This window comes from Syngnathus scovelli, chromosome 17, assembly GCF_024217435.2.
Source record: "Syngnathus scovelli strain Florida chromosome 17, RoL_Ssco_1.2, whole genome shotgun sequence".
In the NCBI taxonomy this organism is placed as follows: Eukaryota; Metazoa; Chordata; class Actinopteri; order Syngnathiformes; family Syngnathidae; genus Syngnathus; species Syngnathus scovelli.
In genome coordinates this window covers 11,634,619-11,654,400 of record NC_090863.1, presented here as the reverse complement: position 1 = coordinate 11,654,400, position 19,782 = coordinate 11,634,619, and the positions used below count along the sequence as shown (strand labels likewise).

At 42.1% G+C, this 19,782-nt stretch overlaps 2 protein-coding genes across 4 annotated transcripts; both read right to left on the bottom strand.

The window, feature by feature from the left end:
* Nucleotides 1-1,572: 1,572 nt before the first annotated feature.
* ano8a (anoctamin 8a) lies at nucleotides 1,573-13,541 on the bottom strand. Of its 2 annotated transcripts, XM_049747153.1 has the most exons (19): nucleotides 13,510-13,541; nucleotides 9,790-9,947; nucleotides 9,199-9,309; nucleotides 7,646-7,778; nucleotides 7,375-7,513; nucleotides 7,153-7,249; nucleotides 6,797-6,913; nucleotides 6,589-6,716; nucleotides 5,888-6,049; nucleotides 5,566-5,718; nucleotides 5,257-5,383; nucleotides 5,105-5,160; nucleotides 4,912-4,986; nucleotides 4,339-4,824; nucleotides 3,925-4,101; nucleotides 3,632-3,823; nucleotides 3,397-3,528; nucleotides 2,699-2,809; nucleotides 1,573-2,453 (listed from the first exon to the last, which is right to left on the bottom strand). In XM_049747153.1, the coding sequence occupies exons 2-19, from the start codon at nucleotides 9,941-9,943 to the stop codon at nucleotides 1,845-1,847; spliced, it is 3,159 nt and encodes a 1,052-aa protein (XP_049603110.1). In that variant the 5' UTR covers nucleotides 9,944-9,947; nucleotides 13,510-13,541; the 3' UTR covers nucleotides 1,573-1,844. The 2 variants fall into 2 exon arrangements, with proteins under 2 accessions (XP_049603110.1, XP_049603111.1); XM_049747154.1 differs by lacking the exon at nucleotides 2,699-2,809.
* A 141-nt stretch (nucleotides 13,542-13,682) lies between these two features.
* Nucleotides 13,683-18,297, bottom strand: plvapa (plasmalemma vesicle associated protein a). 2 transcript variants are annotated; one of them, XM_049747161.2, is made up of 6 exons: nucleotides 16,277-18,297; nucleotides 15,987-16,056; nucleotides 15,173-15,894; nucleotides 14,075-15,083; nucleotides 13,926-13,986; nucleotides 13,683-13,856 (listed from the first exon to the last, which is right to left on the bottom strand). In XM_049747161.2, the coding sequence occupies exons 1-6, from the start codon at nucleotides 16,670-16,672 to the stop codon at nucleotides 13,823-13,825; spliced, it is 2,292 nt and encodes a 763-aa protein (XP_049603118.1). In that variant the 5' UTR covers nucleotides 16,673-18,297; the 3' UTR covers nucleotides 13,683-13,822. The 2 variants fall into 2 exon arrangements, with proteins under 2 accessions (XP_049603118.1, XP_049603117.1); XM_049747160.2 differs by having other exon boundaries at nucleotides 15,173-15,897; nucleotides 16,277-18,231.
* Nucleotides 18,298-19,782: the final 1,485 nt, after the last annotated feature.

Sequence of the window (19,782 nt, the reverse complement as noted above, 5' to 3'; positions counted from 1 at the left end):
GACTGATATTTACGTCTTAATTTGACGCGTAAGCGTAGTATGAGGCTAGCAGCCTGTCTCGTTGACCAATGTGTTTACTAAGGTAGTTGGAGTTGAATGCTTTAGAGAAGTAAGCGAACTAATGTTGAATAAAACATTAAGATTTACAGCAGTGCAGTTCTAAAATGTTAGCCAAATGTTATTCCACACAAAAGTGACTAAATTGTGTTGATGACTGTTCATAGTATTTTCTTCTTCCTCTAGCATCCCAGCAGTGAATGGGGGGAACTCTCACCTCCGTTTGTTTAGCAACTGGCTTGTCCCCAGAGCTCCTGCAGATCAACAGATGTCCGCAAGTGGACTGCTTTCTTCCCAAGCCAAGGACATGGGAGTCTTCCGGCAGCTTCCGTGGCAATACCAGCAGGTGCGGACAGGGAAAAGAGGAAATGAGTATCAGCCCAAAAACCTGAAACGCAAGAGGACCCACGGCTGGATCAAGAGGCTCAGCACACGAGGAGGAATTGAAGTGATCTTGCGGCGAATGTTAAAGGGACGCAAATCACTCTCGCACTGAACGTCGGACTTGGGAGTCTTTGTGGTTCTGAAATCCTGGAGGTGCTAGCAAGCCATTCGGAACTTGTGTATCGTGTGGAAAAGCGATACTCGCTGTGGGTTGGGCATTCTTGAGGATTGAAACTGGTCTTCAGAAAACAAGTCGCAGTTGCCTTGAGAAATACTATTTGTGGTTTCTGTCACCAAGAATGAATGATTGATTGATTGATTAAATTACCGTGATGTACTACAACATTTAATCAATAAAACATTTCTTGACCAGTCAACTTTTTGGCCCTTTTACTTTTTTAATCAATGACTGACAAAGATTTTTGTCTGAATATTGATTATATAGTTATTTGTGTGTCTCTTATTATCAATCAAAACAGTAAGTGATCTGGGAAATACACTAACAAACAAGACAGACAGAAGAATGAGGATTCTTCAACGACACTTTCAAAAATTATTTCTCATTTCATAATGTCTAGCTGTTTACACAGTATCCAAATTAATAACATATTCAAACTCTAATCAACCGAGACAGGTTTTACTCTGTGATGTTTATTAAATGCATACTAATTTGACTTGATTCAAGTGATTTGCATTCGGGATACATTCACTAATTCACGTAGCAAAATAATTCATTTAAAAAAAAAAATCAAATTTGAGAAAAATATAAGACTTTTCATGGTCACAGTGACTAAAATGTTGGCTATTGCAGAAGAATATGTTGGCTTTTTAAAGTGCTAAAGAACACATGGACAGGTGACTCGTGCACTGTATGCATTCAATGCAGGCTTGAAAAGGAGAACCAAGCCTGGAATGGGACTGAGCCATGCAATAGTTTCAAAGTTTCATTCAGAGGGTCACATTCACTGTACACATATTTACACGGAAGCTGTAAGAACTGGTGGTAACATAGTTTGTGCAAAGGTGCATTTAACTGTTGACCTCACACGTGTTCAGCAAGTATGAAAAGTCGTTTAAGCCTTATTCCACATGTAATTAATGGGAAAAAATATTCTGCTGTCTAGCAAAAAAAAAAATCCCCTGAAGGCAAATGTCCGGAGATTAATTTGTGTTCTTGAATTCAAGCACTCTTGTGGTACGAGACAAACTAACCAAGCGCGACAAACAAAACAAAATGGACGGTTTGTACTTCCCTTGTCAAAGTTGGGAGATGAATCCAATTGAGACTGCTGGACTTGATGGCTTTAAACGACTTTTCATAGGCCAGACTTGAGATGTGTCACTACTGTGAAGGTGCCTTACCTAGTCCTCTTCTTTTTTTTGTTTTACACTCAAAATGCTTATTAATTCTTTGAGCCCGAGCTTTCTAAGTCAGCCTCTCCTTTATCAGACTCATTTGATGGCAATTCGTCATGAGTCGAGTTGAGGTCAGCCTTGTTGGCATGGCAACTGTCCGGCTGGCCGGGAGGCTGCGTTCCATTAGCCGTTGCCTCCGACTTGCTGAAACTGAACAGCTTACCCGGACTGAATGTCCTGTTTGGAGATTGGTTTCGCTCCTGGCCGCTAGAGGTCGCCGAAGAGCTCCCCGTTGATCCTGGTGATCCCGCCGCTGTAGCTGGTTCTTTTTTCACCTCTGTCGACTTCAAAAACTTGAGGAACCCCGGCAGCTTCGCCTCTCCACCGGTGGGTGACTGAGCAGGGGAGCGGGAGCTGCCGGAGGAGAACTTACCCTGAAGGGGAATGATCTGCTTTAGCTTCATCACATTGTTATTTCCGAGCAGTGAGCTGGGTCTTTTGGGTTTTCCGCCCGCCGCTTTTTCGTGGTGGTGCTGGTGATGGGCGTCTGACTTATGGCACTCCTGACGCGCCTCCGCCTGACGCTGAAGGTCCTCCTCCTCGCGGCGACGTCTGAGCTGCTGCTGGAAATGTTGCTGTGCCTGTAGTTCATGCCTCTGATTGAGATGTGATAAGTGAAGAGGGTCAGAATGAAGGAGAAAAACATTTTAGTTATATTTCTCAGAACTGTCACGACTTGACAGCATGTTAAACATGATCTGTGAAAAAAAATCTGATAAATGCATCTAGTTCCAAAATACTGTCAAACCAAAAGACACATCTACACAATTATGACATCACTTCACATCAGACGCAAACCTTGCGATGGCCGAAGGTCTTTCAAGTTATATCCCAACTATACCTTGAAAGCTTCCCTTCGTCGGTATTCTAGCTTGGCCATCTCTTCTGCTACCCAAGCGGGGATATCAGGGATGGCAACATGGATGACGTACTTTAGGAGGATGGCAAAGTGCTGTAAACCACCAGACCACAGAGGGACACGCACACCACACATCAAGGTCCATAAGTCACATTTTGATTTTCATTCTGTATACAAAAATGTACATTTGTACAAAAACTCCTGTGAGATTTTGTGTGGACCGTTACAAACACACACTACTGGGATCGCTCCACTTAGCTCTCCCTGGACCCGAGAGAGGACAATAAAATGAATCGATGGATGCATGATGAATATAATGTATGAAGTCAGCTACCTCAAGAATTTTACATCATTAAAATTCTGACATTTAGAAGATTGATGGAACATTATAACAAAATGCACCAATTTTCATCTCATAATTCAGCATCCCAACCCAGCTTGTTTTGGATTGGAAACGCTCCATGCTCTGACACAGAAGAATAATTAATAAAAGTTTCCACCCGACAGATTTATTCATGGTGTTTCCAGGCAGAAGCCAAATTCTTGCAGTCCCAGACAAACTGTATAACTCGAGACATAAACTACTCCAGAATACTAAACAGTATGCATGACAGCCTGCTTGCCTGAATATTAATTAAAAAAAAAAAAAGTCTCTAAGTGCGTATGACTGCGTCGCTTACCTCCAGCAAAACAATGGAGATGACGGTCATCTCAGGACTCAACCAGGGGAAAAGACGCTGCAGCTGACCACACTGACCAATCAGGTAACAGTTAACAATAATGGCTATCAATCCCATGGCCTCCATTGCAGTCTAGGGGTTCAGAGAAAAATCCAGATTTTTTGCCGCAGGCGATCATAGACCCCGATACAAAGAGTAAGCCCCCAAGGCTTTTTGGCCATCCGAGCGCACTGACCTGCCATTGCCCGATGTTCTCCACCCTTTGGCCAAATGGTCTCTGCAGGCCCGTACAGAGCTTGAGGGCATCGCTACGGATTTCGATGATATTGTTGATGAGCGCGCACATGGCCGCCAGAGGAAACGCAGAGGAGAAAAGCACCACGTAACCAAATTGGATGAACATCTCCTGGTAGTCCTGAAGTGTATCCTGCAGGTTGACAGGTGAAATTAAAATCACTGCATGTCCACCTGTACTCTTTTTGTGATTCAAATATAAACAAATTAAATTTTAATTTCTGAGCAAACCACCTCATACGTCTGCATACAGCTTTCAATCTCAGCCTGCGCTAGAGTGACGGTTTGGGGTTCTTCTGGTGGATCCATCCAGGATTTCTTGTCCTCCTTGGCCTCATCCATGGTCTTTCTTCTCTGACGGAGACCATTTGATTCTTTTGAAGAGGATACGGCGCTGTTCTCTTTGGTGTCCTGTCAATGCGAATGAAAATAAAATGGACTGAGATGATTTTGAAACAATATTTGAGTCATTTGGGATCATAGTTTGAGGTACATCTGCAACTGTTGTCAGTTTTTGGAATGTGTCAGGGGTTTTGTGTCTTTAACCGCCATAAATAATTGTATTTGATTTGATTAAACTGGGGGAATTCCAAACAGAAGCGTCTTACGTTTTGGAAACAAAATGGGAATGAAATACTGCAAGCACACCTGAGCCAGCAATTCAAGGTCGCTGTCCTCATCACAACTGTCAAAAATGCTGGATGGATCCATTCCGTCCTCTACCAGAGTGGGGCTGTCCTCTGGGAAGTTGTCATCTGCCGTCTGCCCTTCCTGGTAGTCAACCTTCTCTGTGAAGCTGACTTTTCGTTGCTTCAGCGCACTGTCATTCATATCCCACTCTTCTTCCGTCAGCCTAAATCCAGCTTTCAAATCCCCTCTCGCCTTTAGCTGAGTGCCGACACCGGTGCCGTCGCTGGCCGGAAGTCCTCTGGGCCCCAAGAAGGAGTAAGCCGTCATTGACGCTTGGGCCTTTCCCAGAGCCAGGCGGCCGTACTTGAGCATGATGGCTTGTAGAAGCTCCCACAGCACCTTGGGGGTGAAGACACCCAGCTTGTTTTGTTCATAGAGGTAAGGCTGGAGGACCTCCTTAATGTTCTGGAGGAACTGACGGAAAATCAAGAGTGTCGCGAGCATCTGTGAAGAAATGGGAAACTTGAATCATGTTCCATTCTTATGGGCAAAAAAAAAAGCTAGAATGAAGAATAAGTATTCTTGTCTCACCTCCTTTAGTCGCTCCATATCCTTGAGGTAGAATCCAATGTAGAAAAGACTTAGGTAAGAATTGATGAACTCAAACTGTAGAACAACAGAGAACATCGCAAGTAGTCAGTCACACTTAAATGAGTATCGTGATACAACTTGTAAAGGTCAACGAGGGTGGGGGGGGGGGGGGGGGGGGGCGGGGGTGACTCACAAAAACCATCTTGATGATGAGATTATTGTCATAGGCACTCTGAAGTCTATAGTTTTCTGGAAAATTAACCAGAATCATCAAGCCATTAAAGCAAATCGTGTGTAAATATTTCTATGTAAATAAATAAAAAAATAAAAAAAGGTGATGCTTACCCATGTCATTGAGCCAATAGGCAATCTTCTTATAAACCTCATCACATATGGTTACAGTGATGGCCAGCAGGATCTTGGGAATAAATCTTGTGATGCCAGGAAGCTCCTGAATCTCCATTACCACTTCCTGGAAGGTCAGTTAGTAGCTATATGATACATATTTAATAGGGGCTATTCATTTATATTTGTACATCAAATCCCTGCAGTTCTTTCAAAGCAATTGTATAGAATATTTAAACGTGTTGTTTAACCTAGGATGGAAGATATTGAACGACACACAAGCTTTCTATTGTGTTCTGTGGGCCAAACCTGCAGTTCCAGACAGAGGAGCATGATGAGGAAGACAAAACAGAGACAAAGGAGGCAGATGGGGAGGCTGACTAGCCATCTGAACATTGCCCTCTTCCATGGTGGATAGTAGAACTCTTCACAGCCTGTTATGGGACTACAGCGTTTTATGCCCTTGGGGTAGAACAACAACAAAACTGTACCATCACAATGACCAATGTTAATGTATTGAGAAATAAAAAATACATAATAGTTTATTAAAAACTAATTTTCTTTTTTAAAATACCCAAAAGACTTCATTCAAAGGTATCATACCGCTCCTGAATTTAACAGTGATGCTTACCCTGAACTGCGGTCTTGGCTCCTCCAAGGACTCTGCAGGGGTGTCAAGGGTCCCCCACCTGTAGGCCAACTCGGCTTCTCGCCTCTTCCAGCGCTCCAAAAACAAGGTTGCCCACACAACATTGAAGAGAGCAAACACCACACAGCAGATATCCTGGCTGGTCTAAACAAAACAAAGACACAGATACTGTCCTTCAATATCAGTATTGGGGCTGCCCCCAGACGTGAAGGCCCAAACATGCGTTCCTAACAAGCTTTCTATTTGTGAGGTCAACCACATGCTATGAAATATGCTTTAAAGCGGAAGTCAACCCCCAGATTTTCTTTGTAATAATATTTTCTGTGGAGCCCGACTAGTCGAAACACAGTTTTCAGTTGTTTGTATCCATCTCAGGGGGCGGCCATTTTGCCCCTTGCTGTCGACTGAAAATGACATCAAGATGAGCCGTGATTGGTTGCGACTTGATACAACTGTGATGTCATTTTCAGTCGACATCAAGATGAGCCGTGATTGGTTGCGACTTGATACAACTGTGATGTCATTTTCAGTCGACTGAGATGGATAAAAAAAAGGGAATTTTGCCGCTCACCTCATATTGCACAAACACAATGTTAACCAGAATATCGTGTTCGGACAAGTGGGGGCAAAAACAACATATTATCGTGGAGACAATCTTTGGGTTCACTTCCTCTTTAAGGTACCTGATCAGCTTCTGCAAGTATCCACAGGAGAAAGCCAATGACAGCAGGGTAAAGCATAGAGTTGGTGTAGAAACCAAGCCAGGCAAAGTACATGCCGATCTTCACTCCAAAGTAGTCGCAGATATCATCTGCATCATGGAGGTAAACGTTCTTACAGCAGCAAATATCAAACAACTGACATTTCTGCTGGTGATTTCCAGTTACTTACCCAGAGGCTGTCTTTCACAAACAGCCTGGACCCATGATGTCATCAGCTGATTAAGGATCCTCTGCTCGTGGAGAGGAAACATCTGATGGATCACACCACGGGCTACCAGCTCTGGAACTAGACCACAGACCCAAATTTCATACGTGATGCTAGCCTTTGAAAACAGTACAGTGTTCCCTGATGTATCTTCTCAACAAGCACACTCAGGCATGAGCTGCTGTTAGCCACAGCTCACACCCAGACACTCACAGAGGTCACACCCCACCCCATTAGGCTGCCAGACTAAAAAAAAAAGTTAGGTTGCTCAAAATGTATCTCCAGATGGAAGAAGTGAAAGCCAATGTAAATAAGCATACTAATGGGTTGTCCCTCCAGAAAATGAATGTTGTGAAGCACTTCTCCTTGTTTGGCTCGCAGGTTGTCTAGCCAATACTTGATGATGCTCTGACGCTCCTAAAAAGAAACGAGACACATCTTCCTCACTTGACGTATTTCAGAGAATGATTTTTGTGAAAGAAACACGACATTAAGCAGTACGATCCGAGAATGCCATCAGAGCACCATTTTCGACATCCAACCTGCGATGTAAAAAAGCAGAGCTCGCTCTCGATGTTCTCGTAGATGTTGTCCTCTTCGCAAGAAAAGCGTCGCATCCCGCCACCAAACTGTGGCTTGACAGCCTTGTGCATGCTTATCTGTTCCGCTCCCCGTAGTAAACTGAAGACAAAAGTGCAGCAGGATTAAACCGGAAAATAGTTTCTGTTTTGAATTAGTGAGTTCATTACTGTTCAATGTTTCCACATTTAACGATATAATACGATAAAGCCGGGATTCCTGCGAGAGTCTTACTTCTCAAATGTAGTGGTGATGAAGAAGGCATAAGCCTGCGTATGTTTATGCTGTCGGACTTGAATACTGACTTGTGGGACTCCAACACGGATCTGGTTCAGGAGCCACAGCAAAGTGTGGTCATCTACTGAATCTAGAGAGAGAAAGCAAATCATGAGAAATAGAATGTATTATATGACCAATGAAATAAATAAGACAGCCATTAGTGGACTCCGACTGCACCACTGACAGGAAAAAAAAGATTGCTTGTACCTTTGGGGTACACTTTAAAGGTACTGCTAATCGTAACTTTAATATTTAAGGTACACGGTGGTCTCATGATTAGCGCTACTGAGCACTTTAGTTTCAGAGGAGCATCATTTTATTTTTACTGCTGTTCTATTCCTGATTATGCGTCCAATTCTTCCAAGGACTGACACACCATGTCTTCAATCAATGTACCGTAATTTCCGGACTATAAGCCGCGACTTTTTTCCAAAATTTTGAACCCTGCGGCTTATAGTCAGGTACGGCTTATATAAGATTTTTTCGTGATTTTTGTGATGACTTGATCACTTTTATATACTCGTAAAAAGGCTGTGGACCACCGTTGTGCGGTATCTTGAAGAAAAAAACAACAACAAAAATACTATTTTGAAATACTACTACGGCTGCTGCTTATTCTGGCTGTGTTGCTTGTGACTATTATGAGTTTAGTAGGAATGCACGGTTACCTGCGTCAAAGGGCTCTAAACCCTTTCTCTTACTCTGCCATGTGACTCAGAGATTACACAAAGCAGTGCACACTTCCATGTTGCGTCACAGGTAATGTTTAGAAAGATATGTTAAAGTATGTTATTAAAACTTTTAAAAGGCTTTCTGTGTACTGTCTTTCTTTGTAAAAAACTCGTGTGCACGTGCGGCTTATAGTCCGGTGCGGCTTATGTAAGAAAAAAACTAAAATATCCCCGAATTTTAGCTGGTGCGGTTTATAGTCCGGTGCGGCTTATAGTCCGGAAATTACGGTAATACATTTGCACGTTAAATATACACAGGCTGTCTTTACATAGGTGAGCAGTCCAGTCCGTATTGATGGAGTTGTTTTATTTTGGACTATGTTAGGAAATTCAAGTACCCAGACAGCATGCAGGTGACATGCAATTTATAACTGTTAGATGGATTTGCTATAATACAGAAAAGATTTTGAGAATGCTACCGATACCAGTTTCTGTACTTTTAAAACCTCTCTGACACATCCAGTCAAGTTTTGCATCCAAGAAAGGCCGTGTTGCTTTTGAATCTTGAATGTCGAGTGTTATGCAAGGTTGTGAGCTAATCCACGACGTGGTAGACAAGGTGGAATAAATCAAGCTAGCTCGCAACATTGTTATTGAAGGACATCTGCTCACTGTTTGGTGGTGACTCTCTCCTGTAGCTTGATTTTCAAGGAGAACGTCTTACAATAAAAACAGTTCTGAGTAAAATGACGTGCTTCCGTCTCGGAAGCATTCAAAAAATGTATTTCTATGAATTTGTTTGCGAAATAAAAACAAAACAGAGATGCTTTACAGTACCTGGGAATGTCATCAGGATGTCGCAGTTTTCCGTGGGAACCATCTTCAGCCAGGACTTCCTTGACAATATGTAGTGTCTGGCCTGGAGTAGCCTCTTTCCAAACAATTTATCTAGAGGGGGGATTGAAAGATGAAAAGTTGCATCATCAAAACAAATTTGTATGTCGATGTTACAGTTTTTTTTAACATTTACATTATTCCAGTGTCAGGTAAGTAATACTCATCTTGCCACGGTTATTCACTCCAATATTTTAGCTGTTTTTTCATTTGTAAACAGAAACTTGAACCTGCGCCCCAATTTTGTTGACCAAAAAAAGGCGTTCCATTTCTATTTCATTGTGTGCTGGGTGCAACCACCAACACCCTCAGTGAGACTGCATGGACTCGACTCGTAAGATTTCTCAAGCACCATGTCGCACTTGAGACAACCACCATTTCATTAAACCACATTTACTTTCACCATTCAGTACCACCAACTGCATCACATTGCTACCCCCCCCCCCCCCCCCCCTCCTCAACACGACCCATGAATCTCCACTTCACTTCAAGCACAAATGTTCCATTTTAATGGTGTGTATTTTGTGCACTTACCGAACACACCGCATGTTGCTGAAGAGGGTCCCTGCTGCTGGTCGTCGCTCCGACGCTGCAGCTCCCCCGCGGGCGTCCTCTCCATCCTCTCCGCTGCACAGTGCTGGCTGTCTGCGGCATCGCTGTCAGTCGCTCCGCCGCCCGTCGCATGCATCCCGCTTCACATGTATCCAGGTAGAGAGGGAGGGAGTGGTTGGACCACGATTGCGCACCCACACAAACACACGAATGTTATTATAATGTATAATTATTACATGCGAAATAAAAATCCGAGAGGGGGAGGAGGAGACCACATGAACATGAAAATGACACGTTAAGGAGCCCCGATCGTGACTGGCTGGTGACGACAGAGAAGGGGAAATACCGGCTTTGCACGACTAGAAACAAATGATGTGAATGTAAGTATTGTTGCAAAACAGAAGCCCTTCAACAAATCAATATAAACACAGGTTCCAATTTTATTGATAGAGCGGTGTGAATAATTGATTAGTGGTTACACATGGAAGAGCATGTTTAGTGCGGCCTGAAAAAAATTCAAGTTACTTAAATAAATAGGTAAAGTAAATTAATTTTAGTCAATCATTTTAGACAAAATTAGATGAAATTAGATGGTTGCATGTTTGTAGTGTACTTCACACAACTTAAAATTTAAGTGCACCAGCAGCTTTGAAAATCGAAGTTAATGAGGATCAGAAGAATTTAAAAGTTCTGTTCATTTCGAACTTGATAGTGAGTTTAAAAAAACTGTAAAGATTATAAAAAATCATTCCCGAGTAAAAAAGTAGAAAGAAAAAATCTGCATTATTGTAATGCACATTTTCAATATAATTAATCATTAGTCATGTCGGTAAATCAAGTTAACAAAATTGTCTAGTTCGTCCGAAATGGAATTTTTCATATAGTTGCAATAATTTGAGGTGCAGATTTGAATGTCGACGAGTCACAACGGACACTAGAGGGCGCCCCACAATAAGTCTGAAGGCCAACACGGAGAGGACAGTTATTGCAATTATTAATCAGCAGTGTAGTTCCATTCATTCCCTCTATAACACTTTGTCTTCTTTAGTTTTTACAGGTGACCTGGGGCCTATTCCAGCATGCTTTGCGAGACAAGCGGGTTATACCCTATACTAGTTGCCAGCCGATCGATCACAAGGTATACTGAATTATGTATAGAAAAACAAAAACTCACACATACATTCACATCCTATGGACAGTTTCGAGTGTTCAATGGATGCCATTCTATTCGAGATAGGAAGTGGTCTTGCGGATTTAGTTGCTCATTTTACAAGGCCTAATCACTGTTGAGGCTGTGATGATGCAAGATGATAAAGACTCTGCAGTAACCAGTGCGTCTCTTGGGTTGAGGCGAAGCATCAAAAATTAAATCCCATGCTGTGGCTTTAGCTCCATTACGTGTCATTACAATGCAGATGCCCGGTAATCTTCTGCGCATCGAAGCCTGTGGGGAAAGCTGGCCAGAATGGGAAGGATAATCAGTGACACAAATAAATGAGGCAGCGTTTTTACGGATTATACTAGCCATTTTGACAAACAATAATGCACAGTGTTTTTTTTTTTTTTTTTTTTTGCTATTGGTGGGCTGGCCTGTTGTTATCTCTCATTTTTAATTTATTCTTTCACATGCCTATGATCATTTAAACTGATGCATCAATAATAATAATAATAATAATAATACATTTCTGGATAAATTGCATGTGAAGGCTAATTGGCTGAATTAAAACTTGTGGAACGGTATGAATCGGTCTGGAAATGTCGAAATTAGAGGGGAAAAATTGAACGAGTCCAAATATTTGTGGGTCTAGTAATGGGGAGAACATCACATGCCAACTCCAAGATTGTGGTGGTGTTCTTAAAAAAAGGAAGCTATTGATGGATATTACGTAAAGTATCTGAAAGCAGTAGTCAAGTCGGTCTTTTCCTCAGCATAATTCTTTGGCTGAAAGAGTCAAAGGTCAAGGTCACTGAGTGTGACAGAAGAGGAAGCCCTCAGCTAAGAGTATATACAGTATTTCCCCTCCTAACTCAATGTCTTTACCAGGCAAAGCCGCGGACCCGAGAGACAGTGCAAACAAATAGGAAATGCAATTAGAAGTGGCAGCAAAGGAGGACATTATCAACCACACACAAAAGAGGTCAAATGTGTCCAACCCCCAGGTGAGGAAGGACATTGTAATCATAAGCGGCCGTTCCCTTTCCTGCACCAGGAGGGCCTGGAAGGTGGTCGTCCAAGCTGCGACACAATAGACGGCTCAATGTTTGTCATGCCATGTGTCATTGCTGAGAGGCGACATCCCTTAGGCACAGCGAGAGACTGGTCGAAAATATTTTTGAAACATTTCCGCCCCTTAGACGAACGAGTACACATGGTCAAAGTGAAACGCCACAAAAAGTATATTCAATATATTGAAATAACGATGAATTGTTTTACTTTAAAATCGTGATGCAATGAGGTTAAATTCCTTCCAGAACACTATTAAATGTGTTATTGTGGAAGAGGACTGAAATCATGTTGGCATAGAACACTGTGCAAACATACTTTGCAGCCAGAATGTACTGGACGATGAGATAAAGCAAGTTCCCACTTTTAATATTGTGACATTTGCCCCCTTGAGTCTATATGTGGAAAAGTACTGGATATTATACAAAGGAAATCCTTTGGAAGAGCATTCAGTCGCATCCAAGCATTAATTGGCACGACAATATGAGACAATGCACCCTGGGATTTAGCGTAGGCTCCAGGCATCCTCTCACAGTCAAACAGACAGGATGTTTGTGCGTTCCTATAGTGATGTCTTTCATTTTGTCTCTGTGGCTGAAGAAACCAAATTGAATGGAAATCATCAATATCATGAGATTGTGTGCTGCAAAAATCATGCTTTGAATGATAATAGTCAAGTAACAGTAATGCTAAAATGCTTTATTAGGAAGAGTAATGAGACTCATTTGATTCTAATCGTTAACCCTATGGCATAATTAAAGTTTTTTTTTAAATGTTTTTGGAAAACAAGAAAAAAATTCTACTAAACGTATATTTCTATTAATATTGTGACAATAACTCAAAAATGATTTAAGTTTGAATTATGCAATTAGGCTAATGAAATATTGCTTTATATGGTTTTGTTGATATTTTGACAGTAAATTAAAAAAAATTGGCAATTATGCTATCAAGCTGATAAAACAACATTATAAGGTATTTTATATCATTTTTACATTATATGTACATTTCTAAAATTTTTGTTGATGTCATTGCAGCTCCCTGAAGAAAAAACAAAACTACGACATGGCCCACAGTGAAAAGAATTTTGCCACACATGCTCTACGAAACTGTACGCTAGCTTTTATCTCCGTGGTTGTGGAAATCAAATTTAATGCAAATCATTCTTTTTTTAGTTTTACAATAAAAGGTCTTGACACGCGTTAGAGTCAAATATAGCTGCCCCTGTGAACACTTGCAATATATTTGGATTTTGTTTATATAGTGGATTTCCATGTTCTTTTTACAGTGTATTGTTTTCATAGATCTTTGTGGAGGTTCCACCCATCTGCCACCACCAGGCTGCAGGTAAAAGTAAACATGGTGGATGGATTAATCACAGTGGCAGTAAATCTGTTCTTCAACTCAAGGGGGGGGCGTAAGTGAGGTGTTTGGAGATCATTGCAACACAATAGGTGACGCACAGAGGGACAAACACTTACTTCCGAGTCGGAATGCAGTAATATCTCAAGTAGATTTGTTTATGAAAAAGAGAAGAGCACAATTGAACAAAGACTTCTGTAATTTACATGTTTAAAAATACTGCATGAACTTGTTCTCGCAGTTGTACACAATTAAAGATATATAGTATGATTAAAACAGAAAAAAAAAGTGCTTAAGTTTGTCTATCCTTTTAATGTGCTTATTTTTGTATTTAACAGTGTATATCATAAAGCAGATTTATTAATACCATCGTGAACTCGGCGAGCTGTGTTGAATTGATAAATCTCTTGCAGTGTTCCTCGTCATGATGACCTAACCCAACATTCTGGAAAGCTCTTGTCGCTCTCTGAAAGGAAAAAAGGCAGATATTGGATGCAGATGATTATCTGCAGCTCTACTCCCTGATCATACTCACTCATAGCCATAAGACGGATTGATGATACGTTGCAGATCTTGAAGGTGCTGAGTAACGCTGACTGTATGCACAGAAAACCAAAAACGTTCATCTGTTATTTTCATTGACAACACTGAAAGCAATACAGCCTTTTTTTTTTTTTTAATTACCTGATCCACCTCCCAAACCACCAGTCCTCCCCGTTCCAAGTGAAGATCCACTTGATGTTCCTCTTCCTATTCCAGTTCCCGGCCTACTTTGTCCTGTGTTACTGTTGCCTAACCCTAATCCAAATAAGGGAAATCCAGAACTGGATGACCCACTTGACCCGAGGCCAGAGGAGCTTTTCAGACTCGAAGTTGGTTTATTATTCATCGAGCCAGTTGAGCCAAGACCCAAAGTGCCCAAACTAGTTGATCCTTGACTGTTTAATCCTGACCCAGTAGAGCCAAGACCAGAGGACCTTAACGCTGTCGAGCCAAATTTATTTAATGCTGACCCAGTTGATCCAAGACCAGCAGAACCTAAACCCGTTGAGCTTGGTTTGTTCAATCCAAGCGTTGAGGAGCCCAAACCATTTGATCCAAGTTTATTTAAACCTGACCCAGTAGAGCTCAACCCCGTTGATCCTAATTTGTTTGATCCTGACCCAGTTGATCCAAGACTTGAGGATCCTAACCCATTTGAACCAAGGCTAGAGGAACCTAACCCAGTTGAGCCTTGTTTGTTTAATCCTGTCCCAGTTGAGCTAGGATTCGAGGAGCCCAACCCAGGTGAACCTAATTTATTTATTCCTGACCCAGTTGAGCCAAGACCTGAGGAGCCTACCCCAGTTGATCCCAATTTGTTTAATCCGGTTCCAGTTGAACCGAGACTTGATGAGCTTAACCCCGTCGATCCTTGTCTGCTTAATCCTGACCCAGATGAACCCAGACTTGAAGTGCCCGACCCCGTTGATCCAAATTTGTTTAATCCTGACCCAGTTGACCCGAGACTAGAAGAGCCCGCCCCAGTTGACCCTAATCGGTTTAATCCTGAGCCAGTTGAGCCAAAGCTTGGATTTGAGGAGCCCAACCCAGTCGATCCTGGCTTGTTTGATCCGAACCCAGGTGAGTTGGAATTTGAACCAAAACTCCCAAGCTGTCCTACACCAGCTCCCGGCAAGCCACCGAATCCACTCTGGAATCAAATAAAATATTTGTTAACTTGGGAAAAACAACCTTAATTCAAAATCAATGACATGGTCCCACATCCACACGTAAACTCACCTTGCCCATGCAGGACATGTTGAGCCTCCTGAGTTGCTCTGTGAGGAGTTCAATATCTTTATTTTTGTAGTTGACACTGTTTTCAAGGACTTCAATATCGCCGGTCAGTCTCTGTTTTTGCAACAGAACCCTCTCATAGTCCTTGTCGTGTTTGAGCTGAAGCTTCTCTATGGTTTCTTTGTGCTCTCGGATCATACCCGTGCGGTTTTGACTGCACACGCGGTAGTCATCAGACCGTCGTATGTTCTCAGCCTTCAAGCGGCTGTTCTCCGACATGATCTCAGACACCTGACTGCCTACATTATTCAAGTAGCTTTGGAACCTGTCTTCCACCTCTCTAGACAGACTGGTGCAGTTGCTGTGGATCTGCTCCAGATGCTCCCTCTGTTTGTCACAGGTGAGCTGGAAAGCAATGTGAGCTGGGAAGAGGGATTCAATCTTCAGTAGAAAGGCTCTTGAGACATTGGAGATGCCACTCAAGGACTGAACAAAGTCTTGTCTGCATCTTAGAGTGTTGAGCTCAATCTCCTTCAGATGAACTGCCTTTTCCCTCCTTAGATGGATGGCCTCCAGGTCAAGGTCATCCCTGGCTTTGGCAATCTCCTCCATTTCCATCTTCATTTTCCGTATTGTTTGTGTAAAATTGGACTCCACAAGTTCAAGTTGAGCATTCACCCGCTCGATCTGGAACCCACAACCTGGAGTTGTAGACATAGCTCGAACTTCTTTAAATAAAGCGGAAGACACGTTTTAGGATTTTTCTCAGAAGTTGATTTGAATTTGAAGATATATTAATTAAATGATCGGGGCTTACGTGGTTGTGGGCAATTGCGTGCTACACCTTGCTGGTTCTTGCACATCAGCAGCTCCATATTCGTCTGTTGCTGTTTGTTGGATGGCGAAGAAAAAACAGATCGGCAAAACAGTCAAAACAATAGACAACATTGATTCAACATGAAATCCTTGTGTGAGAAACCAGATGTGTGATCAAATATATATTCTTGAAAATATGAATTAACATTTTAACTAAACGCTTACATGGCTACACATCGGGTCACATGGCCGTTAAATATGCTCACGCTAAAACATCTTAAAGTTCCTCACCTGCTTCTTGTCCATGTCTTGAATAAACATTACAGAGATGTTTGACAAGCGACGAAGTCTCAGCAGGTCCCAGTCATTGCGGGTCTTCTCCGTCAGGGTGACATTGAGTAAGGTCGTCAGGTTCTTCCTCTGTTGCCTGAGGGCGACGTTCTCGATGGAGAGCCGACTGAAGCTCTCCTCCAGGTCCTGTATGCGTGTTGTTGAAGCGGAGTCCTGCGTCTTACCATAGACCAAGAAGAGAATCAGGCTGACTATGATGAGCGATTGAATCAGCGAGGAAAAAAAGAAGATGATTTTCAAGTAGTAGCCACAGCTTTTGCCCTTTGACCGATACTGCATCTTCTTCTGGGCCTGCGGGCTGGTCTTGGACACGTGAGAGTAGCCGCTGCTATACATGATTGCCGGTGGTTCAAACAAGGTCCAAGAGAAAGAAGTTCCTCCTAAGCAGGATCTATGAAGACCCTGATTTATACGAGAGCAGCTTGGAGGCTCCGTCCACGTATTTTAGGGCTGGTGCCCGATTGTCTGACGGAGCGCAAAACACTTCAAAAAGAGAGCAGACGTTTCCTTTGGATGGCGATGAAAACGGGAGAATCGATCAGATTGTGGGTGAGGTGTAAACACGGGGTTGGAATTTATAAACTGCTTGGCCACACACTTCCCATCATGGGAAGTTAGTTTGACTTCAGACCCCTCCCATCATCACTCAACCTACTACGCAGGGTGGCCAGCCTTTTTTGGGGGACATGTTCTACGCATACATGCTTTGCGGTCATATGTTAAAATCCCAAACGAAATGTCGTCAGCCTTTTAATGAATCCTATTTGCTTCTAATCTTGATTTTTTTTTCTCCATGCAATCTGGTATGAACATTTCTACACTGTCAGTTTGTTATCTGTGAATAAAGCCATCCATCTCACCGTGTGAAACATGTCCTCATTCATGTGCCAAAAACATTTTTTATGGGATCATGAACAGTAATTTCCGGCGCATAGCCGCGGAGAGGACAATGGTTCATGTTGTGCTCTCCGGGAGGTTCTTTGATGCATCGTGCCACAAGTCCAACATGATGACGTTGGTAAGCTGCCCTCTGTCTCACAGGACGTGTGCACGCACACACATATTCAAAATGAAAAGTAAGGGCTTGACAGTAGTAGTCGCCACTTTTTTTTCCTGCCAGGCATTGTTGATGTTCCAGACCTCATCTTGACAGGAAGCCGTAATTCATACAGATGCTGATGGCCAAACGTTTCTAATGTCCTAGATTGTAGATAAAAAGGCGGCAACAAACGCAGGAAAATGCAAGACGTAAACAGAGTGTAGATTGAAATGAATTTAAAGAGGTTTGCTTTCATACTGTAAAAATATCAAGACAGGAAGAGTGCAGTGGAGCGTTTATTCAAGGCAAGGTGTTCTTGCCATCTCTGAGCTGCCACTAACAATACATAATAAACGATATTTATAATTGTGTAATGACTAATAAATTATAAATACTAAATAATGATTTATGGACTCAGTGTTTTTCATACTAATACGTAAATGCTGATTACAGTGATTAAGACTTCACTACTGCTTACAATCAAATTTGGGTTATATCAGACAACTCTTATGGGCTGTGGATAAATGGAATTTACTTTCACAGCTACAGTAAAGTATAGGCATATTTGGCTCAATTGTATTGTGTAATTAATTATATTACTGTATGATTCTAATATTGTTAACATATCCATACTCAGGACAGAACTGTCTGATTGGCTCATGTTTGTTCAATGTTATTAATTTGCTTTTCTATCCACAAAGTCGTCCAAACCAAATTGTGCAGGAGAAATAGTAACAATGGCCAAGCAAAAATAAAGAAAATAAAAAAGGCAAGCAGTCATCGTGGATTGCAGTGCCACCCAGTGGAACACTGCGAGAATTACAGTTGAAAAAAATAATTTACTTGGGCCACATAACACCTCATAAAGATCTTGATTTGTTATTATGAAACAGAAGTAAGAAAAAAACATGTGGTCTAAACATTTGTTGTTATTATTACAATAGTAGTAAGAGCTTCCGAACATTTGCTTGACCTTTATTTGACTAGCAATGAAAACAAACAGGCAAAGAATTAGCTAATTTCTAACTTGCTCTGAGCTCTGGTTATTCATCTCACAGACACATGCTACAATCAGATGACTGGCGTGAAGAAAGAGCTCTCTGTACTTTGCACGATGGGGAGACGAGCTAAGAGTATGTATGACATCTTATTTTCGGCTGTGATAGCCGATAACGTTCTTTCGAAGCGGCTTTAAAGACAAAACGCTAAACAGTTCGTCCCCCGCTTCTATCGCCAGCAGATGTTTTCCCTTTGACCTGCACAAAAGGCTTCTGTTTTGGTTTCCAGGGTCACCCTTTCTGCAAAGGTCACAGGTCACCCTGGTCTCAGGGAGAAGCTGTCACGACAAGTCTAAACAGTGACGGCCGTCGGGGCGTAATGAGAACGGCGTCCTTATGAGAAGGGATGGACTGCACAGACAGACCTACTTTCCATATGTTGGTGTGGTTAAAGCGACGCCGCTCACGCCCTGAGATTGAATTACACGAGTGGATGCTTAAGGGAAGAGAGCTGGCCTAACTTAACATTCAGTCATGTGGTGGGTGGGTGGGTGTGGGGGACAGACCTCTATACAGGCCTTAAAGGTTAACGCAAATGTTAAGTGAATCAATAGCTGACTTGAGAAAGGCTCGGCCTGCCCCGAAATGTCACATGATGAGGTTAAATGTCCGACAAGTTTGTAGCTCTGAGCTATCACACCACCCAATAAGAAACACTTGAATGCATTCTTGTTATTGACATAAAGTAAGAAATGTAAAAAGGATGCGTAGTAAAAATACTACTGTTGTGGCAATCATAAACGAACGCACACGATAATACGAGAAGTGCTTGACAGCTTATAAGAAAAATAAAATCACAAAAAAAATGACCCTATGCAATATGCTGCTTTAAACAGTTTTGTCGGTGTGCCATTCTAGGCACGTGTTGACTCAACATGCACGTCGACAGAAATATTTTGCTTCCTCAACACGAGTAGCGGGTTGGTTCAAAGGTCATGTCACTTCTGCCCCCTTCGGTATCCATCACACCCCCACTGGAAGGGGAATGACAGACACGGGAGAGACTTTACTCACTAAAAGCGCTCCACATTCGATGGCTCGGAAATGTTAAAAATATGTACCATTTGTTCAGGGCTTTGTATTTAATAACAGATTATGCCTTTCTTAAAGTGTCATTTTTAAAACGGAGTTTTTTTTTTTTACTCTTACAGTTTATATTTTCTCATACCAGTGTCTATTAGATGTGAGGATTTTTTGGGGGGTGAGAGCATTCTTTTTGAAAAAAAATCTCAATCTTAGCTATGTAATATACAATTTAAAACATTTCCTACCTGCATGTGAGCACCACACTGCCCCCTGAAGGCAAGTTTAGTTTAGCACATCCCACAACAGAAAAGACACCCGGGCAT

Bases quoted from the DNA above. Each gene is read 5' to 3' on its own strand.
- ano8a (XM_049747153.1), bottom strand. From the start codon at position 9,943: ATGCATGCGACGGGCGGCGGAGCGACTGACAGCGATGCCGCAGACAGC. The intron at 6,717-6,796 runs GTAAGTAACTGG...TCCATGATGCAG, and splicing joins TTGTGAAAGACAGCCTCTGG to ATGATATCTGCGACTACTTT. The intron at 5,719-5,887 runs GTAAGCATCACT...TTCTACCCCAAG, and splicing joins AGCCAAGACCGCAGTTCAGG to GGCATAAAACGCTGTAGTCC.
- plvapa (XM_049747160.2), bottom strand. From the start codon at position 16,672: ATGTATAGCAGCGGCTACTCTCACGTGTCCAAGACCAGCCCGCAGGCC. The intron at 13,987-14,074 runs GTAATTAAAAAA...CTGTGCATACAG, and splicing joins TGGTTTGGGAGGTGGATCAG to TCAGCGTTACTCAGCACCTT. The intron at 13,857-13,925 runs GTGAGTATGATC...TTTTCCTTTCAG, and splicing joins AATCCGTCTTATGGCTATGA to AGAGCGACAAGAGCTTTCCA.